Genomic DNA, 26,606 nt, shown 5'->3' on the forward strand with positions numbered 1-26,606 from the left:
CATAATATATACAATACTAAAATCTATGAGATATTAATAAGAACTTAATGTCGAAACATGACTGGAGCAGAAATCAAAGAGGTAAAGTCAATGCTTAATATTCTTGAGCCAATCAGGGTCAGGATAGCAAAACTATAGAAAGCGCATATTGGTGGTTCTCTGTAGTTGAAATATGAAGAATGGTTCAATTACACTCAATAGTTGACAATTGGTTTCAAGCTATTGTAGCAAAGATTCTATTTTATCGCTGACATCAACCACCTCATTGCTAAGAGATTTTCATATGAATAGCATTGGTTCTTTGTTTGGTGCATATTAGGTAAGTTTCATAAATAAAAAGTAAATCGATTTAAGATTTATTTATTGACTTTCAGTCTATATTTTAATCTCAGTTCCAATATTTAAGACTGAGAATGCATTTATGTTTTAGGATGCATTTGGAATGATTTGAATATTTGCGCTTGTGGTGAACTTGGTTGATTGTGAGAATGAAGTCACATGTGATATATAAGATATGAGAGAAAGGGGATAACTCTTCATTGACAGCTTTGGTCATGAGACTGCCAGTGTATTGTTATGCATGTCCAAATAAAGGTCATCTTAAATTTGGGATACAGCAAAGCCACGATAGTTGATGTCACGAAGTAGGAGGCATTATTGCACTCTTTGAACAACTCATTGAACTTTAGCATTTCAAAATCATGTTCGTAGACAGATTAATAGGATCTTTGAATTTTCTTTTTGGAGTCTTATGGTCATCTCCTTGCTCAGTTGCAAGACAATTGTATAGTTTTGCAGGGTTTGCTCTTATTGGAAGGTAGGCAAGCAACCTAGATTTCTGTCTCTCGAAGCGGGCAAGTTTAACGGTATCATTAGTTTTACTTTCATGGTTTCGTCAGAGAAACCTGCTTGATGTATATATCATCCTTGGCCTCGAAGAGTCGCCAATTTTCAGCAGCATTGCTCTCAAAAGACAGCTCTTTAGGTTTATGTAATTCATCTATCATGATCGAGATCTAACAGCTCGTGACACCATATGATATTGTTGGTCTCAATTATACATGGGAGTTTTTTGTGATTACGTGCACGTTAATTATGCTGGATACAGTTTTCCTCCTTGATGATATAATATGTATATACATATATAAAAGTCGGTAAGCTTGGCTATTTACAGCAAAATTAGACAAAATTTCAAGTGGGAAGCAAAATGCTTAAAACCAATATATTATAAGAAAACACAAAACTGCAGAAGTTATTTTAAACAAAGTGAGAATAACATGCCCAAGGGTTGGTACAACCGATTGGTACAACAGGTGTTCAAAGTTATGTGTCAAAGTCATGATCAATAATATTTCAGCTTATTGTTTAAATCAACACCTTGTATCACTAAGTGGTGTTACACGCGTCATTAAGGTTGAATTATAACCAAATTAGGGCACAGCCTAAATGCATTGTAACATATTGAGAAAACCATGTATTTTTTTGGGTGGTGGAAGCAAAAACGGAACTAGTACAACTCAAAAATCTTATTGAATTTTAAAAGGTTTTTTTGCTTTGAGTTTAAAATTCTGACCTCTCCGTAGTGCTGTTTATCTAGCTCAGTCAAAGCTACCCAGTTTAACCTTTTTTGTGAGATCAAATCTTCATTTTTATAACCAGTATGACCATTTTACAATGCGATACATGACAGTTATTGTAGCTCACAAAAAATCTTTAATGAAATAACAAAAGTAATTTTATGTACTATGTAGAAGTCTTTAAAAGCTCGCACAGTTATCTACAAAAAAACTTACGAAAAACTGCCAAGTGCAAATTAGCTTTTTACCATTGTTAAAATTTTATGGGGATAACCATGGAGTGAATTGGTTAAAGACTGGATGATTTTTTAATGTATGTGAAAAAACATGCTGCTCAATACGCATCTCTTGATAACTGACGCAAGTAGATCCATATCGTGTTACCCCAGTGATACAAAAACTAAAATAGAATATTTAATTGATACATACATTCATTAGTACCTCGGCAATGCATCACCATAGTGATTTGATGATAAGTGTCAGATAAAAACTATTGAAAGTGTAATGGCTTGAAGGGTCAATGCCATACCTTGGCGGGTGGATATCAGCATCAAAACTCACTCATACGCATAAGTATCTACTGCACACCGAAAATTGCTATTTCCTAAAAGCTAGAAAGCTTGCCACATTCAATTTCTATTTTTGAATGTAATGTAATTAACTTCTCTAGAGACAAAGTTATGATGTGTTATGTAATAGTTTTCTATTGATGAAAGTTCGGCTTTACATATTACATGATTTCAAAGTTTTTCTTAGCGATCCATGCCGTGTTTCGATAATTATATCTGGAAATGGCTAACATTTGACCGCAGTCATTATAGTGCATTTTGAACTATTTATTTAAGGGCTCTCCTTAAATCATGTTTGCAATGAAACTTTAGGATAAGTTTTTTATGTCTTCTACCGAAGAGCCAAGTTTTGTTGGAGTTAGCTTCTTTTGATTCTATTCTAGTATTTAATTATTATTATTAATTATTTTTAAATTATTGAGAGGATGTGGTAGAGTTAATTAAGGTATGGCTGGCGTTAGAGCAAATGCGAGTCGTACCGCTATATTAGTGACCTGCTGGTAACGCAAGTTCACTTGCTTGTTGTTATTGTTTTATATCCCTTGAATGATGCTGTCACTCACAAATCTGCTGCCGAGTATTCATACCACTTACAAACAATGCTTTTGTAGTCATGCTGTGAGAATGGTTGTTACTACCAAATGGCTTTGGCTAATTGTGCTAGCGGCGTGCAGTGCAGCTCAGAATTCCAGCTCTAAACCTATTTCTGATATTGGTGAGTGCTTGACCATCACATTTATATGTAACAACATAATATGCATACTTTAACATCTGAGTGCAATAGATTTTTATTAGTTTCATTGTAATACAGCAATCTTTCTGTTGATGAATCGTAGGAATATAATACCGTAGACACTGGTTTGTCTTCAAAGTTGTTAGAAGTATTCCATGAGCTATGTCTACACAAGCAGCTTTAGGCTACTAGATGTTTCAGCTTGCTGCCCCCTGATTCATGATCAGATGGTGACAAGCTGACCTTTGATTAACCATCAAGCTTTATATCCACCCTTAATTACATTTGTATAGTAAAATAACACAAGACAGCATGACTCACCTTTGACCTCTGTTCATACTTGCGATAAGGATGCAAGAGCAAGATTGATGTAGACCAGCGCTTCTCTACTCTTTTTATTGCCAAACCTCCTATGGCTGACGATGGCAATCTCACACCCCCTTGATTTGAATAAAACAAAAAAGTGCTCAAAGCATAATAAAAAACAGACATATTCCAAATATATGAAAACAATTTGTTATTGACAGGTCAACGTTTTCACACTGCAGCAACATATAAAAGAACAACACACTTTATGTTCTTTGACTGTTGGCCTGCTTCTTCTCTGCTATTGTCTGATCAAAATGTGTTTCCTTGGGAGTGAGTAAAATTCGCGGTTCATTTTCAGGATTGATGGCGTTACGATATATATTTTTGATGTATTGAAAAGATGAAAATTGATTCCTGTACCCAGGCGAACAACACCCGCACCTCTTATGGATGCGACTACCCCTTATGGGTTCGACCATCCCTTATGGGTGCGACTACCCCTTATGGCGGCGACCATCCCTTTTGAGTGCGACTACTCCTTATGGGTTTGGTTACCCCTTATGGATGCGACTACCCCTTATGGATGCGACTACCCCTTATGGATGCGACTACCCCTTATGGATGCGACTACCCCTTATGGGTGCGACTACCCCTTATTGGTGCGACTACCCCTTATTGGTGCGACTACCCTTTATGGATGCGACTATCCCTTATGGATGCGACTACCCCTTATGGATGCGACTACCCTTTATAGATGCGACTACCCCTTATAGGTTCGACTATCCCTTATGGATGCGACTATCCCTTATGGATGCGACTATCCCTTATGGATGCGACTACCCCTTATGGATGCGACTACCCTTTATAGATGCGACTACCCCTTATAGGTTCGACTATCCCTTATGGATGCGACTATCCCTTATGGATGCGACTACCCCTTATTGGTGCGACTACTCCTAATCTGGAAGCCCTGATGTAGCTCAAGCACAGATGTGTTTATATATGAAACCAGTTTAATTGTGATGCCTTCACATATAAAACTTAAAAGTACAACTTTAAGATCGAGAAAACCATACTCATCAGGTGCTAACCATACTCTGAGTATGGTTTTAGCGGCTTGTTTTAGATGAGTTTGGTTTGCTCATATTTTAAAACTGTACTTTTAATGTTTATTGTAAACCATACAATGTTGTAGTTCAATTAAAGTTTAGTCACTCTATACCTTGTTTTCTGTTGGTATATGTATTTTTGTAGATTTGAGCTGCGAGTTGGGTGCATTCTTAAAAGACGCATTATGCTTGACCTGTCACTGTGCGGTTGAATGCGGTTGTGACCAGAAGACTGGATGTATGCCGTGCAACAACCAGAATATTTGTGCCTTCGGTTTTTCTGGATTCCCAGCCTGTCAGACAAGTTCGTATCAGATTCTCGATTGCTAATAAATCTCACAAGCATAGGCTGAGTGATTGTAGTTACCTTCACTTGTCATACTCTGTGTCACGGCATTATTCTTTACCCCAGTACCTATAGTGCTATGACATAGCTGATCATGATGGTATGTTATATATTCTAATACCACGCCATACTTGGTGGGGTACTTGCCGATGTCATCAGACGGGTATTTACTTAATGTAAGATTGCTGCCATCAGAAGGAGGTACTTGCTGGTGTAAGGGTACAGTCATCCGGTGGGTAAACATGTCATTGAGCATGATTCATACCATCATAAGGGTGTGGTGGTCGGAAATGCATATCGCCGTAAGGGTACCGTGATCGGATGTGATACGTTCTTGAGTAAGAGCGTTGTCGTCGAATGGGGTGCTTAGTGATGTGAGAGTGGTCTTATTGGATAGTTAGTCGCTGATCTAAAGATGCTGTCATCTGACAGGATACTGTCATTTAATAGAATACATATTGATGCAATGCGCTACCAATGATTGAGGTACTTATTAATGTGAGGAGACTTTTATTGGATTGGGCTAAAAACTTGCTGATGCGCTGTCATTGGATAGCAAACTTGCTAATAGACCGTGCCATCATTAGGTGGAACAGTTGCTAATATGGAGGTGCTGTTATTAGCATGTGCAGTTGTTCATGCGGGGTAATGATGTTGAACAGGCTACCTGATAATGTAAAATTTTTATCGATTGACGGATCATTCGCTTGTTAGTTTCCACTGGGCTGCATTGGCATCTTTTCTTGGAATCATTTTAGTTCCAATAGCATAATAAGTACCGCTAGACCTACTTACATGTAGGTTAGGGGATGTTTGTCAGCATGACACTGTCCATGTTTATCTGTATTATGTAATCTGTTAAGTATGATGTTCTAGCCAACCAATTTATACATGTAGACTTGCTAAGTCGTGATTAGAGCACTCTAGGAGTCATTGCAAATTCAAGATGGCTACACCAGCTCCACATTTGGATCATTGTGTGTAGTCTGAGCTACTTTTTATTATACATATTGCAGAGCTGGAAAGGCCAACTATAGACACTTTGAACTTCGGGAGTTCACAGTCTGGTGAAATCGAATTTCAAATAGACGACCCCCCAACAAACCAAGCGGATTTAACTGGGGCTGCGTACAAAATATCCTGCAAGTCCTCTACTGGCACCAGTCATTTTGGTGAAATACCTATTGATGTGTTCGATTACGTTCCCATCAGTGTTCCTCAGGGAGTCTATCAGTGTACTGCTACTCTAGCGCTTGGCCTCGACCAAAGCCTTCCTGGTCCTTCCTTTACTGTAGCCACATGTACAGGTAATCTAGCTGTGTGTACAGGTAATATTGCTATGTGTACAGGTAATATTGCTATGCATACAGGTAGTCTCGCTGTGTGTCCAGGTTGCTGTAATTTTGCACCAGGTTGCTGGTGTAATGTTGCTATGCATACGGATACTTTAACTGTGTTTAAAGGTAATAATGCTATGTGTACAGGTACTATAACTGTGTGTACAGGTACTCTAACTGTGTGTACAGGTACTCTGGCTATGTGTGCAGGACTATGTGAGACACTGGCTATGTGTGCAGGACTACCCTAGGACACTTATGTATTCACCTCATCTAACTTTCGAGTTTTCGCGGAGTCATCCTTTCGCAAAAATTTCATGTGCGAAACTAAACTATCATAACGAACGAGCGAAAACGCGAAATTAAATAGCTTTGTTCATTGATAGTCAGGCCTGTATTCACTGGTTGCAAGTTAGGGCGGCTAATGTTAGGCAACTAGTTATGAACACCTAGGGTGTGGAGGGGGGGGCGGTGTAAGCCCCCAACAGGTTTCTCTCATGTAGGGCCTCAGCCAGGCCTCTCGTGTGAAGTTTTAAAATTTTTTATCAGAAAGTATCAACATTTTTCTACTTTTTGAGATTTGTTTTGTTTTAGGTGATGTGACTGACGAGACGTTTTTAAATTAAAATAGGCAAAACTTGACCGCAGTTAAAACGCTCAGAAAAAAGACATCTTTTTCTTTTGAACGTTTTAACAAAGATCAATTTTGCGGATTTTATTTTAAGTTCATTCGGAGGTTTTACGCTTTTGATGGGACATGGCCAAGCGGGTGTTTGGTCTTGATCTTTTGTAAACCTTTATAAAAGTCGTTAACAAGAATATTTTGCCGCTAATGATGATAATAATGACGCCTAAGAACTACTAAAAGTTGATGTTTGTCTCTATGGCTTGGAATGAAGTGATATTCTACAGCGATAAAAACCGTGTCCATGGCCGTTGGGCAAATAACTTTTCGAATAAATGATGTTGAGGTCGAGTTATCTGAAGCAATTTATCGTTGCGTTGGAACTGACCAAACAAATCCGTTCGAGTTAACCTTGTGTTTGAGATGAAATGTTATCCGAGTTTGACTGTACATAGCCGTGAAAAATTCCCAAAAAGTTGGGGCGGCTCAGCCGGCCAGCCGCCCCAGGGAATACGGGCCTGTTGATAGTCCAAGAAACAAATGGCAGCAAGCGATCAAATTGCATTATCGACCTTGCCCACACCATTCTACCTGTGGTTCACAATTACAAACTAGTCGCAAATTGAAATTTTTTTTATCGGTGAACTGAACCTGAGGAATCTAATTATGTTTGTTCCACTGCATTTATTTTCACATCACTATATTTTCGCACTCATCAGAGCTGCGAAATTAAGTTGCTTCGAAATTTTACTCTGTGAGCTACTCACGAAACTAAATACTAGCGAAATATAAGTGTCCTAGGATATGTAAGACATAGACATTATATGGTATATGTACTGTATCTGGTTGTAGCTTGGAAGGATGCCAAGAATGAGGCAACAGTCAACTCTAGACTGCAGACTGAGTCCCCACACCTTCTCATCGTCGATGTAGATATTCCAGTGAGTACTGACTTATGTGTCTCTAAGCTGCTCTTTATATTCTCTGGTATACCATCATATTGTATATATACTACTGCATACTGTTATGTATATTTATTCAAGTACTGCTTTATGGCTTGTTGCATAACCCCTTCTTTATACTGCTGTTTGGGATGTTACCCTTATTGCTTTGTGTTTAGTTTTGTGCATTGCTGCATGTATTATTATGTTTACTGCTGTGCTACTGCTATATGACTGCTGATATGTGTATTGCTGGGAGTCTTGATTTGTATACTTTTACATGTACCGCTATATATGTCTAATGGTGTATCTATATCTATGAGTGCCGAGTGCCGTAATGTACACTTTTATAAGTACACATGTATGTATTGGCATAGCTGCTGCTGTTTACACTGATGTGTCTATCACTATATGGACAGATATGTACCTTGGTATGTATTGTTTTCCATATGCTGCTGTATATACTGGTACAGTGGACCTCGCGGTATGACATTAATTTGTTCTGGTGTTGGGATCGTAAAGTGAAAATTTTATCACTAATGCCAATACCTTCGAAAAAAACATCAAAATTTTTTATATGTACTGTACATATTAAAAGCTAAAAACAAAATAGTATATTAACCTTAATAACTATAGTTATCTATTTAGTTGTGATCTGCAATAAAATGTAACATTACTATGCACATGTCATTTTCTTACTTCTCTCTTTAACATCATTATCAACCTTGCGATCTATGGCTAACGAATTAAAGCTATATAGTTATTTAACCCTTTCACTGCCGTCCATGTACAAATATTCTCATATTTAAGAATAACTGTGCACATAGTTGTTACACCTTATGATCCTTCACGGCCCACCATACTGTTAGGGTACCTATATTTATAAATGAAGTTATTGATAATGTTTAAATACAAGCAGATAATTGTAAATATTGTATTAAAATGATTGATATTCTACTTCACTAGCAGTTACATATAGCACGCTATTAAATTAATACTGCTGCTAGCAGTCACGAACCAAAGTCAAGTAGAAAAGGCCTTTTGATGATTTATTCAATGTCGTTACGACAATAGCGACTGACTGACTAGACTCTAGTTCACTAACCATAGCAACTGGCTGACTAGACTCTAGTTCACTAACAATAGTGACTGACTGACTAGACCCTAGTTCACTAATAATAGTGACTGGCTGACTAGACCCTAGTTCACTAACAATAGTGACTGGCTGATTAGACTCTAGTTCACTAACAATAGTTACTGGCTGACTAGACTCTAGTTGACTAACAATAGTGACTGACTGACTAGACCCTAGTTTACTAACAATAGCGACTGACTGACTAGACTCTAGTTCACTAACAATAGCGAATGACTAGACTCTAGTTCACTAACAATAGTGACTGACTGACTAGACTCTAGTTCACTAACAATAGTGACTGACTGACTAGACTCTAGTTCACTAACAATAGTGACTGGCTGATTAGACTCTAGTTCACTAACAATAGTTACTGGCTGACTAGACTCTAGTTGACTAACAATAGTGACTGACTGATTAGACTTTAGTTCACTAACCCGAGTCTCACATCTCTTAAGTATGTTCATAGCTATTAAAAATGTAAAACTCAAGCTCCAAATAGCTTCAATAGATCTATGTCTGCGTATCAATTGTTCTATGACAGAATTGGAGCTGCCGCTTGTGTTTTCTCATTGTTATTATCCTAGGCATCAATATTCTTTTTGAAAGTTTTACCTGCAAATTGTTTTGATGAACGCATGCAATTTTGATGCTGCAACTTGTAAGAAAGTTTTGAAAGTTTGTATTTTTCATGATTTTTTGAATCAGTTTGTGATCAGCATTTGCTGTGCTGTTTTTCACTATATCCTGTGTGGATCTAGAGTAGGTTGCTTGTTGGCCTGGTTGAGTTTCAGCAGGTGAGCATTTGAAAAAAATATGCTTATACAGTGACAGGTATTTTATAATCGATCCCTGACTGACCTGAGATAAATGTTCAAATAATTGGATTCATACAAACCATTTGTTAAGTAGTATCTGCAATAGTGTTTGCAAATCTGTTTATGATCTTGGAAGACTAAGCGAAGCCAACTTTAATAACAACAGTGCTACCACATTTGGCTCAAGAAGACAGTTCAAAAAGCGAATTGTTTAAATTATGAAACACTTTTTCCCAATATCAATAATGTAAAATTTCCTTTTTTCCAAGCTGAAACATGACTCTTTAAAGGATTTTCACATTATTTTGCACCACAAATTGTATATTAAGAGAGTGGATAATGACTTAAGTACACTGAATTTCTCATAAGTTCTTTGTTAATAGAGAAAGCTATGCCAGGGAATGCATTGCTGCATTTGAGTAGCTCACACCCCAGTTTCTGTTTATAATTTATAAACTTTGAAATTATTGAAAACTTTTATTATAAATCTGAAATATGTATAATTTTAAACTTACATGTACAATAAAGAAGCGAAGAAATAGCTTGTGTGTTGTATTCTAATAAGAGATAAAAATAAAATAATACTTTAGTACACTATGAAAAACATAACATACAATCAGTTTTAGATAAACTATACTAATCACAACTACAATCAATGATTGGATATTAAAGATAACGAGCGTGTCAGCTGGCACCCAAACCATACCATTTTTGGCTTGTCTCGAGGCTGTTCAAGTTCTGAATTTTTGGCTGGTACCTCAAGTTAAAAACTGTGATATAATTTGTTAAGCCTTAGTTTGTTTGAGACCTGTGACATTTAAAAACTGAAGCTGGACTGTAGGCACAAACAAAACGCGAGCCGATGTTCTTCCGATTTGGCATAATTATACGAAAAAATGTTTATCTTCGGCATATTAAGTTTTAGTGCTCTTGTATGTGTAAGTAGGCTTGACTCTGGAGCAGTGTCTAGTTTCAAGTGTCTAGTCTAGTATAAGATGGATACAGTGAAATACTGATGTTGAGTTAGTTGATTACTCTGTCCCTACCATAGTATACCATGCAGTTGATGGCATTGGTTTGCTGATAAGGATAAGCAGGTTCTTACCGACACCTGTCTTTTCCCATGAGCTGATTAGTTAGTTCCGCTATCCTTTGCTGCTAGCTGGACTTTTGCTGATTTTACCATCTGACAGCAATTTAGAGTTTTACATGGAAATCTCTCTAAAGATAATTCTTAGCATATTCTGGGTTATCTTCTCAATTTTCACATTTGTATGCATTAGGATTAAAAATGGTTGTCTTTAACATTTTGAATTAAGGTATTGTTACTTCAGGAAGGTGCAGATTTAGTCTCGTCGAGTCCATATTAAGTTTAGATGTTGGTTCTTTCATCATTGCGTTAGTCTTGTCTAACAATGTTTTTAAATATCATTTTTCATGACTGGGTTAGTGAAGCCCTAAGCCTTAGATCCATCAATTGAGTTCACATGACTGGATCTTGAATGTAACCAAGTTCAAATTGGTGAATTCTTGGACTCAGTCTTTATAAATATAATGAGACGTGAGCTAGTCCCCGTGCGTCTTATTATTCTCTATGTACTGTGTCTATGCATATGAGCTTCCTGCTTATGCAAAACTGTCCCAATGGCGGATTGACAGTGTATTTTGGAGTTGTCTCTCCATTTCACATACTTGTAACTGCAGTTTGACTGTCAAAATTTTATGACTAGTTTAATTTCTTCCCAGAAACTTGCTGATTTACAAAAGGGAGATTTGAATGAAGCTATAAAATATTTAGTTAAGTTGGTTGCTTAACATTTATAGTTTTATTTGGTGGTCAGAGTCATTTACGTTTGGTTTGAAACTGTTTTACACTGTTATCATATTTGCTGTTATTACGTTTATTATATATTTTCCAATGAAATATTCTGCATGAAATGTTGTAAAACACTTGGAATAATGTCAAATATATAACTAACCAATAAATGGGATCGAGAAAATATTACAAAACAGTTCACATTCAGACCACTTTGATTCGGATGCTTGGAGACATAGCAGGCCTGGTTAGTCATATTTCATAGTAGCAATGCGAATGAATCATTGTCTACTGTGTTTCTAGAATGTGACATACTGCGAGTGGTTTGCCGTATATGAATACCAAATCAACAGTTTGAGTGGAGACAAACTGCTTACCAAGTCTGCTTCAGCGAAATCAGACCTTCTCGGCATTTATGACACTGAGAGCAAGCTCGAGTTGGGTGTAATGTATACAAGCCTCTTGAAAAGTTACGACGGAGATGATGAGTTAGGAGAAGTGCAACTAAATTTTACAGCGCAAGAAGTGGAGAAGCCTGTGATACTAACCAACTCTAGCACATTTGAACAGACTGCGGGTGCTGTGGTCGTTAAGTTTGATGTCTGGAACAGAAGCATGAACTCGGGTAAGTCATACACAACTCCGGTATTCTTGTTTTTTTTTATACTCACACAATTCTTGCAATCGCACTTTTCAAAGACTGTAGAATAGGTTTATCTCAGGTTTCTCTACTGCCAAAGTCATTTCTAATATATGACTTTCAGTGTTTCTGGATTCATCAGAGCTTTGTAAGCAAAAGTGAAGAAACTTGAGAAAATTCAAAAACAAAATGTAAAAGAGAAAAAAACAACAAAAGTATTTATCTAATTTTGTTGAAATATTTCCTTTGACCTTGTCACCTTCTCTATCTCCAAACTTCTGTGTCGCTGAGTCTACACTTCTGTTCCCATATCGCTACGGCACACGAACAATAAAAAATCTTTTTTATTAGTTGTTACTTTATAAATTTAGTTTTTGTCTCCTAGTTTTGTATACAGTTTGACATAACCAAATGTTCTAATGCTGAGTGCGCTTACCTGTAATATTCTATGAGGATATGTTATAAGATTTTTGTAAAAAACAAATTGACGAATTACGGTGTATTCTCAAGCTGCATGTACACTGCATGATAACTCGCTGTTAGTTTTTTTGCAGATTTTTGTGACGAACAATTTGTGTCGCGATTTAACACCTTGACCACACTGTCAATAAACACTCCGCGTTTGAATACAGCGGTGTGGGAAATAAATTAGACTCTTTCTTTGAAAACTAAAATTATCATTTAAAACATTGTTACTCATTGTGAATTCAGTCGATAGCCATAAATTATATATTATATTAATCTTCATTTTGTCATGTTTCCAAATATGTCAATCAAACAGCTGTGAGTTGTCTTTGAATGATTATGTAGGCTAAATTCTGAGCATTACATTTGTTAGTGGTTGACGATAAGCATCTATACATATTTCAAGTCAGATGCATATGCATACAAGATACATATGCATACAGATACATATGCATACAGATACATATGCATACAGATACATATGCATGTATATGAATTGAAATAAAAGCAAATAAAAATGTGTGTGGTGTGATCATATTCGTACAGATTGCCATATTCAATCCTTCATAAGATTACTATAGATGATATTTATGAATTTATATTTATGTTTGAAGCGAAACCGATCTTTTTCTGCTATGATTGGTCATCAAGACCAATGATTGGCTATGATTGGTCATCATGACCAAGACATCCTCTGCAAATTCAACTAGCTCAAACTGCGATTCAGTCGATGTTTCAGCATAATTTTAATCTGTCAAACATGAAGATTTGCTAAAATCTATCACATCATCGGCTCATATATACACAGTTAGGATTACTTTAATATGTGGCAGTTTTAACATAATTATGTCTGTAGAAGTTTGACTGTATTTATATAGATTACAGTGTTATTCTGATGAAGATGTCATGCAGTTGTTATACGTTGAAGTAGATTTATAGTCATTATGTTGCTGCAAGCATTTAGTTAGAATCGAGATTTTATTAAAACTGCAGACTCCATGACAAGTAATAGAAGTTGGTATATGCAGGGATATTGGATGAGCTGAGACGGATGAAAACAATCAAGAGAGTTTTTCTGTTCAAAAGCTGATGCGTATTTTGTGTCAAGTATGCAATCAAAAAGCATGCCCTTTGGAAGGAGATTTTGAAATTCATTTTGTCTAGTAGAAATGTATCGTTGGGTCGCTTTAAAGCCTGCACTCTCTGAAACTTGAGTTGGTCTGTTTGCATTTTGTTCCTTGTGCAGGTGCTATCATCTATTTCTGAGTGTGGTTGTGGCTCAACAGCTTTGCTATATCTTAGAATAGGTTTTTAGGGATGTCAGTCTACATTCGGGTTGATTTCTCTCACCATACCTCACTCATTCGCAGTGTATATAGGACTGTATCTGTAAGTCATGTGTGTATATAGGACTGTATCTGTAAGTCATGAGTGTATATAGGACTGTATCTGCAAGTCATGAGTGTATATAGGACTGTATCTGCAAGTCATGAGTGTATATAGGACTGTATCTGTAAGTCATGAGTGTATATAGGACTGTATCTGTAAGTCATGAGTGTATATAGGACTGTATCTGTAAGTCATGAGTGTATATAGGACTGTATCTGTAAGTTATGAGTGTATATAGGACTGTATCTGTAAGTCATGAGTGTATATAGGACTGTATCTGTAAGTCATGAGTACTTACTTATAAAGTCATAAATTATTTTTACTGATTAAGCCTTAGATGCCACATTTCTGTGCTGGCTTTTGTTAGCCATATACAGCCATTCTTTCTCATTTACTGTAATGATCTTATGCTATTTTAACAATTTAAAAGTCAGCAAAACACACAGTTGCTCAGTTTTTAAACACATTTGTAAAGATTTTTCAGTGTTAACCTAAACCTGGAGTTTCCCATTTGTAGTTCATTTAGAAATATTAAGAGCTCTTGAACTTTTAGCTTTTCAGTAGATGTGATTATATAAATTGCTGTGAGATGTACTCATCAATACTGTGAGTTGTACTCATCAATACTGTAAGATGTACTCATCAATACTGTGAGTTGTACTCATCAATACTGTAAGATGTACTCATCAATACTGTGAGTTGTACTCATCAATACTGTAAGATGTACTCATCAATACTGTGAGTTGTACTCATCAATACTGTAAGATGTACTCATCAATACTGTGAGTTGTACTCATCAATACTGTAAGATGTACTCATCAATACTGTGAGATGTACTCATCAATACTGTGAGATGTACTCATCAATACTGTGAGATGTACTCATCAATACTGTGAGATGTACCAATCAATCCTGTAAGATGTACTCCTCAACCAATGGGAAACAAATCCATATTTTTTGTCATCATCACATGACAAAGAAGCTATTGCTTCTTGGAACCTTGTAATTTCTCTTCTCAAAGTATTCTTGTCAAATCAATGAATTTAGTAAACGGTTATTCTCTAGTCTAAGATGTCATGTTGATGTCGTGTAGTGATGACGATGTGCACACAAAACACTTGCTATGATTCTCAGGAAATGTGGCCCCTGATGAGTATAGCGTGGAGTACAGAGTGTTGAACACAACATATCCCCTGGGTTGGTCTGCACAGCTGGCTGTGATTCAAGACAGCCACATGTCGGCTACCCTCCTCATTAGTCATCCCGGAGAGTCGTACGAGTACAAGATCGTTACAAGGGTGATCGTTCGCGACCAGGAGTATGTGGCCATCTCCCCTGACACACAGCGCGTAGATACGCTGCCATGTGACTGTAAGTAACTAGCTGCGCTTGTCTATGAAACAGCGTTTGCTCTCTAACATACATCCTGAAATGTGTGAACTTGCTTACTTTTACTGGGAATGGCTAATTAAACAATATTGTCATATATCATTTTGGTTTGAATCCAACTGCCATAATATGTTGCATGGTCACTACCAGTATATGACTGTCTTGAGGAGAAGAAACTGTAGGCTGACATCTCTATATAAAGCTAATATAGCCTACCTGGTTGTCCTCCATCTAGTGCATAGCTTCCGCTGCATGTAATATATTGTAAAACCTTTATTTGAACGCCATGGCGCTCTATTTTTCAACCCTTCCTCTATAGTGGCAGTCAAATAGAGGTAGCGGTCAAATAGAGGCTAGTGTTGTGTTTTTTAAATAGCTCAGCAGATTTTTGGGAAGATATATTCACTCTTTTACAGGCGGAGCGAATGTCACCTATATTTTGCACTATCCTTCGGGCTTTTTATGTGCAATAGAAGAGTAGTTATGAGCGGCGATCCATTGTGAGCTGAGTTAAGATAGCCACAAAGATCCTATCAAATAATAAGCTATAAATCTGCTAATTTATAAGTTATATAATAATAATCTATCGAATGCTACAAATATATATTCATAAACAAGTGACATAAACGAACCATATTTATAATACATACAAAAACGAAAATTAAAAATTTTGAAACAAAAATATGTGCAGCCAGTCGCAGTCTGATTGTTGCTTTCGATGGATCAGACATCTTCTGGTTGTCCAATACCTTCCACAATGTCTTCTGACCTAACTTTTCTTCTGCACTGCTGAACCATTTTTTAGCAGAGCAAAACTTTTACTCGTTGTATTTTGCACAATGAGGGATAAAATTTTAGCCGCATGGACACTCAGCACAACTTTTAGCCTCAAACTAGTAATTCGTATACGATCGTAAATGTAAACCATTTTTCACATGCGTCAAAGTATCAAGACCAGAGTTGAATAAGAAACTACTATTAGCCTGATTCAGTTTGTAATTATTTCTGTGGTGTTGCTTTCAAAGTTTTAACGAAACAACAAAATGCTTTCGAGTTGGAAAACATACTTCGACACAAACAAAAACCATGAAAGAATTGTTATTGATGCAACCGAGTCATTATTACATGTAGTTTGATTTTGTCTGATTACTTGCTATTAAGGGTTCGTAACGATCAAAGAAGTCAAAGTGATGGTCAAGTAGACGTGGTGTTCAATTAAACTTTAAAAGGGTGGTGCTCTATTAGAGGTTTTGCAGTATGTGCAGACCGTAATTTCTACACAGCAATATATACATGTAGCACATGTGGCTAGAAAAGAGATGGAGTTACGTATGTTTTTTTTTCACTCGGCAGGCTTCAGGTTTTTTGACAGAATATTGGTTTGACCGGTGTGCTGTCGACTATTGCCTGCTGACTGCCTGTGAACTTTTATTCTCTTAAATTATATTTTATAAATTTACTTGTATGATTTTTTATTTTGGTTGAAATTTCTATTGCCACACGTATTTTCTAGTAATTCTTTACATGAATATAGCTACTTCTTGTCGATGTATTGCCATAGCGAGTGTAGCAAGGCCATAGATGTATCAAATGTAATACAGGTCCATAGGTTAGTCCATTGCTTGCATACAGCCTTTATAGCCTAAGTTCCCTAGGTATTTAAGGCTGCATGCAGATCCTTGATGGAAGAGTTACTTGTGGGCTTGTTGAAGTTCGGTCTACAGAACACATTTATGTTCTCCTCCAAGTTCGATTTGTGCAAACGCTAACAGAAATGTCATTCTTTTCGATAAACTGATAAAACCCGTTGCTGTTTATGTTTGCTTTATTTCAGATTCATCATTGCTTTTGCTATGATTTTATAAATTCTTATAAGTATCACCCAATTTGTTTCCAGCTCCCTCTCCTTTCACCCTCCAAGCAGTCAAATTTACTGGTGGTTTGGCTACAGTCATGGTGCGGCTAACCTACACTGTAAGTGTCTGTACTTGGAACCAAATACTCCACAACATACATGTACATGCTATGTTAATGGCTCTTAAAGGTTAACTGACAGCACAAAATATTGCATTTACAGTAGCAGGTAATTTTACAGATCAGACTTAGGATAATATTTTTGTATAATTTCAACCAACTACCAGGTTTTATCAACACTTTCAAGTCATGAAAATGGAGAGAAAGATTCGCGATCTTTGCAAAATATTGACCAGAAACAGATACGACGCTGTATATTTATCGATCGTCTTTTTAATTGCATTATCGAAATATTGTTCGTTCACAATTCTTATTCATGAAAGCAGAGAATGCGTTAATAGTTATTAAATATATGACTTCTATGAATAACTTACTTTTACAGACAATCGTTCAAATTTCCTATTTATGTGAAGGAAAAGTGTTTTGTTAGCACACTGCACAAGATGTGACAATCAAGCTGATTAGTGGAGTTCTACAATGATCGCTTGAAATTTAATACGAGACATATAAATACAGCGTAGACTTTTTCAATATTTATGAAGTTTGCTTTGACCTTGGCTCGCACTTATCCGCCATGTTGGGTGCCCAAAGGATGTAATGGGGTGACTAGATGGGAAAAATGTATTAGCATGGTGGCCAACAGAAACCCTCATTTCTCGCGTTTACTGATTGGCTAATCATCAGCATTGACATCGTACTGTACATCATAGTACTCTACGATGGTAATGCAGCCGTGTTTTGCTGAAAAATGATTTCCTTATGTCACAGTTTAATCTCACATTGTGAGTCTTTTTTGTCTCAAAAACTGGTTTTTCATTCTGCTAACATCAAAATCATTGCTGAAAAATGAAATATTATGATTATATTTCGGTAAGTAGATGTAATTTAAAAATGTTGTTAGTTAACCTTTAAGCCATACCCTAATGGCACTTACGCTATGCTATACGTATTCCAAAACTGCTGTGTATTTCGGTGTACTTAGACTCCATGCATATACCTGACATCTGTAGAATACACTGTATTCTGTAAACTCACAACTAGCTTGGTAGAGTCAAACATCAAAATAATTTTGATATTGCTTCGTATGTCAAAATTGTCGTATGATTGTGTGAATAATCTTACAATAATACATTGTATTTAGGTTAAAAAACAAGGATAACTACTTCAAGTCAATACGTATAGCAATATTTAAAACTATGTAACCGACCAGGTGGTGTAACTTGAATTTTATGGAAAAACTAAATTAACAAACTAATAATCAGCAAGAAAGACTATAGTAATTGAGGTAGTACTTGGCTTTGTAATGCTTGAGTTAGAATTCATGAGTTTGCTATATCCTAAAATAGATGTGTGTGAAAATCATAGCGGCTCCATACTTTTGTAAGTGACTCTCTGTAAGTGACTCTCTGTAAGTGACTCTCTGTAAGCGACTCTCTGTAAGCGACTCTCTGTAAGCAATTCTCTGTTAGTGACTCTCTATTAGTGACTGTAACTTTTATACTCAATACCTGACTACTTGTGGGCAACGTGTTTGCTGCATGATTGTTGTATGCATGTGCATATAGTCCCATTGAAGTAAGTTAATATGAATATTCCTGTAGGTACTTAGGGCATTAATGTAAGTACATAGAACTTCTACTGTAAGTATGTAATGCATCGCTGTAAGTAGTTCAAACAACAGTGTAAGTAAACAACATCATTGTGAATACAATAATACCAAAGATTAAATACTGTAGATATATAATGCATTACTGTAAGTACAGAATGGTATATAATGCTATTATAAGCTATTACTTACTATATATAGTAAGTAATAGTACTACTTACATATAATACAGAACTAGCATATTTTAATTTTGGTCAGGAGTTTTAATACCACAAATAATTTTTAGGCTGCTGATCCAAATTGCCACGGAAACACGCAATACCGGGCCTATGTCTCTAATGATGGTAGGACGCAACAAAGTTCCTGCAGCAGAGATATAGTCTGCCATTTGCCCAATCTAGAAGCCTACACATACTATAATGTGTCTTTGGAGGCACGAAATCAAGCAGAGCAATCTACATTTGCTTCAACCGATAACGAAAAAGGCTTCCTCTCTTTTCGCACCCCAAAGAAAGGTCAGTCTGTAGGTTGTTTTTTGTGTGTTCCAGCTTTACTGTAAAGACATCGTGTGTTCCAGTAGGTACAGTTGTACTTGAAGAAATTAGAATCCTCATTTCTGCGCGCGCGTGTAGTCCTAAATGTACATACATTAGAGGGTATTACATGTATTGTTACATATACATACATTACAGGGTGTTGTATTCTTAGTCTCTATACATACCGGCCACCTGTTTCCATGTACTTAACTCTTTCGATTTCACGAGCTGCATAGTACGGCTCAGCAAAATGCTAGTGCATGGCCAAGAGCCGCATGATGCGGCTTTAGTAGGCTTCGTACAAAACGTTTCCGTTTGGTAAGTAGCTAGTTAACCAGTCTATTGTATCTGTTCTTAAACGAAAGGAAACAATCATTTGCCTGTTTTGAACCAATAGAAAATATGTTTAGCACCCATCCTGAGTGTAGCGCGTGATACAGCATCTGATACCAGCACCGGACACAGTTTCAGCTCTCAATGACCTGTTTACATGTACACGTTTACAGTCCCTGATGCGCCTTCAGAACTTAGTTACACCGTGAAAGGTGTAGAAGTGACTCTTTCCTGGAGTGCTCCAGTCAAAGACAAAGGGGGGATAACTGGCTATTCTGTGGCTGTGAAGGAGTCATCTTCGCAACAAACTATAGAACCTCTGAAGGATGTAGGACTGATGGAGAGCTATTTTTTCAATGGCTCTTGGAATACCGAATATGATGTTGAGGTGCAGTTTGTTTTATGCTTTAAAGGTTCCTCTAGGATTTTGCTTTCAGCAGTTTAAAGACCTGATAAATCTGTTTAATACATTGAAGACACAATTAAAGTGAGCAAGGTATAATGGGTAACAAGCAACTTGTGAAAAAATTGTGTGCATTAGTTATATTGGATGCATGGGTACTTGGGGTTATATGGGGTACATGGGGTTATATGAGATACATGAGGTTATGTGGGACTATATGGGGTACATGGAGTGATATGGGTGCATGGCATTATATGGGGTGCATGGTATTATATGGGGTGCATGGGATTATATTGGGTGCGTGGAGGTACATAGGGTTATAAGGGGTACATGGGTTATAAGGGGTACATGGGTTATATGGTGGCATGTGGGGTATATATATGTAATATATATGTATATATTATATGTATATATTCCTTTACAGACTTATCAATATGTATGTATTCCTTTACAGACTTGTCAATATATATGTATTCCTTTACAGACTTATCATTATGTATGTATTCCTTTACAGACTTGTCAATATTCATCTGTCTGCGATTCATTTATTGCTGCAGTTTTAATTTACCTTCACTTATATGGCAGGTTCGAGCCAGCAATGAAATAGGGGATGGAGGAACCAAGAAACTAACTTTGTTTGTGCCACCAACCAGTAAGTGAAGATAAACTAGCCGTAGCTAAGGTTTTGTCAGACATTTGTGCAAGTCTGTATCTATTTTTACTATAACCTGAAGTTGATACAGTCTTGTTATGACCTGAAGTTGATACACAGTCTTGTTATGACCTGAAGTTAATACACAGTCTTGTTATGACCTGAAGTTGATACACAGTCTTGTTATTACCTGAAGTTGATATACAGTCTTGTTATGACCTGAAGTTGATACACAGTCTTGTTATGACTTGAAGTTTATACATAGTCTTGTTATGACCTGAAGTTGATATACAGTCTTGTTATGACCTGAAGTTGATACACAGTCTTGTTATGACTTGAAGTTGATACACAGTCTTGTTATGACCTGAAGTTGATACACAGTCTTGTTATGACCTGAAGTTAATACACAGTCTTGTTATGACCTGAAGTTGATACACAGTCTTGTTATTACCTGAAGTTGATATACAGTCTTGTTATGACCTGAAGTTGATACACAGTCTTGTTATGACTTGAAGTTTATACATAGTCTTGTTATGACCTGAAGTTGATATACAGTCTTGTTATGACCTGAAGTTGATACACAGTCTTGTTATGACTTGAAGTTGATACACAGTCTTGTTATGACCTGAAGTTGATACACAGTCTTGTTATGACCTGAAGTTAATACACAGTCTTGTTATGACCTGAAGTTGATACACAGTCTTGTTATTACCTGAAGTTGATACACAGTCTTGTTATGACTTGAAGTTTATACATAGTCTTGTTATGACCTGAAGTTGATATACAGTCTTGTTATGACCTGAAGTTGATACACAGTCTTGTTATGACTTGAAGTTGATACACAGTCTTGTTATGACCTGAAGTTGATACACAGTCTTGTTATGACCTGAAGTTGATACACAGTCTTGTTATGACCTGAAGTTGATACACAGTCTTGTTATTACCTGAAGTTGATACACAGTCTTGTTATGACTTGAAGTTTATACATAGTCTTGTTATGACCTGAAGTTGATATACAGTCTTGTTATGACCTGAAGTTGATACACAGTTTTGTTATGACCTGAAGTTGATACACAGTCTTGTTATGACCTGAAGTTGATACACAGTCTTGTTATTACCTGAAGTTGATATACAGTCTTGTTATGACCTGAAGTTGATACACAGTCTTGTTATGACTTGAAGTTTATACATAGTCTTGTTATGACCTGAAGTTGATATACAGTCTTGTTATGACCTGAAGTTGATATACAGTCTTGTTATGACCTGAAGTTGATACACAGTCTTGTTATGACCTGAAGTTGATACACAGTCTTGTTATGACCTGAAGTTGATACACAGTCTTGTTATTACCTGAAGTTGATATACAGTCTTGTTATGACCTGAAGTTGATACACAGTCTTGTTATGACTTGAAGTTTATACATAGTCTTGTTATGACCTGAAGTTGATATACAGTCTTGTTATGACCTGAAGTTGATACACAGTTTTGTTATGACCTGAAGTTGATACATAGTCTTGTTATGACTTGAAGTTGATACACAGTCTTGTTATGACTTGAAGTTGATACACAGTCTTGTTATGACCTGAAGTTGATACACAGTCTTGTTATTACCTGAAGTTGATATACAGTCTTGTTATGACCTGAAGTTGATACACAGTCTTGTTATGACTTGAAGTTTATACATAGTCTTGTTATGACCTGAAGTTGATATACAGTCTTGTTATGACCTGAAGTGTATATACAGTTTTTACTATAACCAGAAATGGCTTGACATGAATATTCTAGCAAACTGCACCAATATTAGTTAAAAGTGCACGTGTTTTTATCTAATTGTTCAATTGAGCTATCTAGGGTGTATGAGCATGTCTACCTGCTGTTTATGTTTTGAAGCTAGTTTGTAGCTACAACTAAAAGTAAAAATGATAAATATGCAGCTAAATACTTAGCTTGTCGTCCTAGAACCCTCTGTCCCACTTGGATTTGCTGCCAGCACCTTGAATGAAGAATGCATAGCTTTGGAATGGTCTGCCCCTGATTTTGATGGCGGAGTTATCAACTCCTATGTGGTAGGTGTCGAACCCGCAGTGTGTCTTATGACAGATCAACAAGAGCAAGCTTAGCTAGGGGCTACTTGTGCTTTTTTGTTATAATTCCATGAATTGACTTTCATGTCAAGCGATTGTTTATCATGTTTAGATATGGAAGGTTGCTTTAATAGTTTAATGTTTCGTAGCTGACTGTAGTGGATGATGTCGACATTTGAAGTTACAAGGTTGTAAGTTGTTGTCAATCGTCACAGAAACAATTGTGTAGATGGTGCTCTCTAGTATCTGTGCTTTTATCTTGCTAAGCTGGCCAGATCTAATCCTGTACCGGCAATTTTCAAACATACACGCTTTTAGATAATTAGCATCAGCGCTACCACCCCACGCTATTTAACTTATTGGGCATAACAAAAAGTGCTGACATACATGTAGGTGTATAACTATTATACGTCGAGATTCATATGGTGTATGTGCTAGTTGCCCGCAACATGAGCAATACCTGATCCGCTGAGGCAATGGCTAGCTAATACACTTTAGCCAACCGTACAGACTAGACATAGACATAGATCTACACGTACATCTCTATCAACTAGTGCAAAGTCTTTAACATGGTCTATGAGTCACCAAATGTCTATGGATAATTATGAGTGCTTTCATGTTGAGTTAGTGTGAAGCCATGATATAATCCAAAGACAATAACTATGTTAATATATGTGCATTTTAAAAACTTTCGTTCACTGAAAATTGTATGATGAGATCACACAAAGATGGCAGTTAATGGAAATTCATAGTTATAATGTGTTCGTGTTCATTTAAGGCAAACTGCTCAGTGATCACCGCTTTTTCCAACAAGAGCATCATAAGGCATAGCATGGAGCATGACATGCTAGTGGCAGACACGAGGGATCTAAAAGGCAAGATTTGCATGCTTTTGGCTGGCTGCGAGTATCGCTGCACACTTTCCGCTAAGAATCCTGCTGGTCTAAGCCCAGCAGCCGTACAGCGAGCGTGGACAGAGCCTAACTGTAAGTTGTGGGTACACTTACATGTAGCATGCTCTATGAGTACGTTTATACAGTATGTCTTTATGTGTGCTTATATACAGTATGTCTGTATATGTACTTGTATACAGTATGTTTCTATGTGTACTTACATACAGTATGTCTCTATGTGTACTTATATACAGTAGAGCTCTATGTGTACTTATATACAGTATGTCTCTAAGAGTACTTGTTTACAGTATGTCTTTATGTGTATTTGTATACAGTATGTCTCTATGTGTACTTGTATACAGTACGTCTCCATGTGTACTTGTATACAGTATGTCTCTATGTGTACCCGTATACAGTATGTCTCTATGTGTGCTTATATACAGCATGTCTGTATATGTACTTGTATACAGTATGTTTCTATGTGTACTTATATACAGTATGTCTCTATGTGTACTTATATACAGTAGAGCTCTATGTGTACTTATATACAGTATGTCTCTAAGAGTACTGGTTTACAGTATGTCTCTATGTGTGCTTATATACAGTATGTCTGTATATGTACTTGTATACAGTATGTTTCTATGTGTACTTATATACAGTATGTCTCTATGTGTACTTATATACAGTAGAGCTCTATGTGTACTTGTATACAGTATGTCTCTATGAGTACTTGTATACAGTATGTCTCTATGTGTACTTGTATACAATATGTCTCTATGTGTACTTGTATACAGTATGTCTCTATATGTACTTGTATACAGTATGACTCTATGTGTACTTGTATACAGTATGTCTCTATGTGTACTTGTATACTGTATGACTCTATGGGTACTTGTATACGGTATGTCTTTATGTGTACTTGTATACAGTATGTTTCTATGTGTACTTATATACAGTATGTCTCTATGAGTACTTGTATACAGTATGCCTCTATATGTACTTGTATATAGTAGAGCTCTATGTGTACTTATATACAGTATGCCTATATGTGTACTTGTATACAGTATGTCTCCATGTGTACTTGTATACAGTATGTCTCTATGAGTACTTGTATACAGTATGTCTCTATGTGTACCTGTATACAGTATGTCTCTATGTGTACTTGTATACAGTATGTTTCTATGTGTACTTATATACCGTATGTCTCTATGAGTACTTGTATACAGTATTCCTCTATATGTACTTGTATATAGTAGAGCTCTATGTGTACTTATATACAGTATGTCTCCATGTGTACTTGTATACAGTATGTCTCTATGTGTACTTGTATACAGTATGTCTCTATGTGTACTTGTATACAGTATGTCTCTATGTGTACTTGTATACAGTATGACTCTATGTGTACTTGTATACAGTATGTCTCTATGTGTACTTGTATACAGTATGACTCTATGGGTAATTGTATACGGTATGTCTCTATGTGTACTTGTATACGGTATGTCTCTATGTGTACTTGTATACAGTATGTTTCTATGTGTACTTATATACAGTATGTCTCTATGAGTACTTGTATACAGTATGCCTCTATATGTACTTGTATATAGTAGAGCTCTATGTGTACTTATATACAGTATGTCTCCATGTGTACTTGTATACGGTATGTCTCCATGTGTACTTGTATACAGTATGTCTCTATGAGTACTTGTATACAGTATGTCTCTATGTGTACTTGTATACAGTATGTCTCTATGTGTACTTGTATACAGTATGACTCTATGTGTACTTGTATACAGTATGGCTCTGTGACCACCTATGTGGAATATGGTGATACAAAATAAATATACATTTTTGTCTGTCTTCTATTAGACCCTCTCCCTCCCCCTCAACCTCAAGTTCTTATAGAAAAGACTACTGACAGCACTATAACACTCTATTTGCCTGAAGTAGATGCTAAAGATCTTCCAGCTAGGTAAGTTTTACAAACTGATAACCCTGACCTATTTCTTGAAATGTTTACTAACATAGGTACCTGTGTCGACACTCCATACCTATAATGTGTCTTCTCCGATGTATGGCTAGCATAAAACATTTACTCCTGGCAGCGCGTACTTTGTGGCTGTTGAGAAGCTGACAAACTCAACCTCTCTGACAGTCATCAACCCTAAATTCCTGACAGAGAAAAACATCAGCCGGTACAAGTCCATTGTACCCCGAATGTATATCACTGCCAAGTTAAATGCAGCGGACACATCCTTTGTCATAGGCACTAACACGGAGGTCGGGGGCTACCTGAATGCCCCCCTTACCAAAGGCCAGCGGTACATCATCTACTACGGTGTGCGAGTGACCAGAGGCTCGGTAAGTAATGGCAGTTGTCTTCTCTTTTTGTGACTAAGTGGCTTGCTTACGACAATTTGATCCTTACTAATGTTAGGAATAATTCAGATAACTCCAATTTGTTGTCAGTTGTATAGAGGCTGGTTTGCGGCTTGTTCGCGTGCATCTGTAGAAAAGTCCTGCACCACAGCCTCATCCACAGCCACAGCTACAATCTTCACACAGCTTCAGAGTATATGCATGCTTGATGATGCTATGTTAGAACTAAGTTTCACAGAGGTCACGTTGATGTTTGTGGGAGTTTGCCTAGCAACTAGAAATATAAACGCTCTCCTTCTGCTAGCTGGTGATATGAAAGAGTGACATGTTATCTATGCACTCGTTCTTATACCCTTCAGTGCATTATAAGTAATCATATGCGGCGTAGAAAGCCCTTGCTCTTTCATATGGAGGTTGGCTCATTATATCATACTTTTCTTTATGGTATGGTCTAAATATTTCATAGATTAACAATTTTAATTAACAATAATATATTTGAGAACAGGAGTTGTCTCATCTTTTTAATGAAAATTACTTAGAAATACTTGTAAAAA

The 26,606-nt window shown here is 36.6% G+C and overlaps 1 protein-coding gene across 1 annotated transcript in view; it reads left to right on the plus strand.

Annotated features, from left to right (window-relative positions):
* Positions 1-26,606, plus strand: part of LOC137396564 (receptor-type tyrosine-protein phosphatase T-like) — a 46,905-nt gene that overhangs the window by 4,497 nt on the left and 15,802 nt on the right. Inside the window, exons 2-15 of the mRNA XM_068082881.1 lie at positions 2,758-2,861; positions 4,443-4,601; positions 5,660-5,950; positions 7,458-7,546; positions 11,616-11,937; positions 14,941-15,177; positions 17,093-17,169; positions 19,062-19,290; positions 19,818-20,032; positions 20,633-20,699; positions 22,659-22,765; positions 23,562-23,769; positions 25,543-25,645; positions 25,779-26,034. Coding sequence (XP_067938982.1) covers positions 2,771-2,861; positions 4,443-4,601; positions 5,660-5,950; positions 7,458-7,546; positions 11,616-11,937; positions 14,941-15,177; positions 17,093-17,169; positions 19,062-19,290; positions 19,818-20,032; positions 20,633-20,699; positions 22,659-22,765; positions 23,562-23,769; positions 25,543-25,645; positions 25,779-26,034 — 2,451 coding nt within the window. The 5' untranslated portion in view covers positions 2,758-2,770. The remainder of the gene's footprint in view (positions 1-2,757; positions 2,862-4,442; positions 4,602-5,659; positions 5,951-7,457; positions 7,547-11,615; positions 11,938-14,940; positions 15,178-17,092; positions 17,170-19,061; positions 19,291-19,817; positions 20,033-20,632; positions 20,700-22,658; positions 22,766-23,561; positions 23,770-25,542; positions 25,646-25,778; positions 26,035-26,606) is intronic.

The sequence above is a fragment of the Watersipora subatra genome, chromosome 1 (assembly GCF_963576615.1).
Source record: "Watersipora subatra chromosome 1, tzWatSuba1.1, whole genome shotgun sequence".
Lineage (NCBI taxonomy): Eukaryota > Metazoa > Bryozoa > Gymnolaemata > Cheilostomatida > Watersiporidae > Watersipora > Watersipora subatra.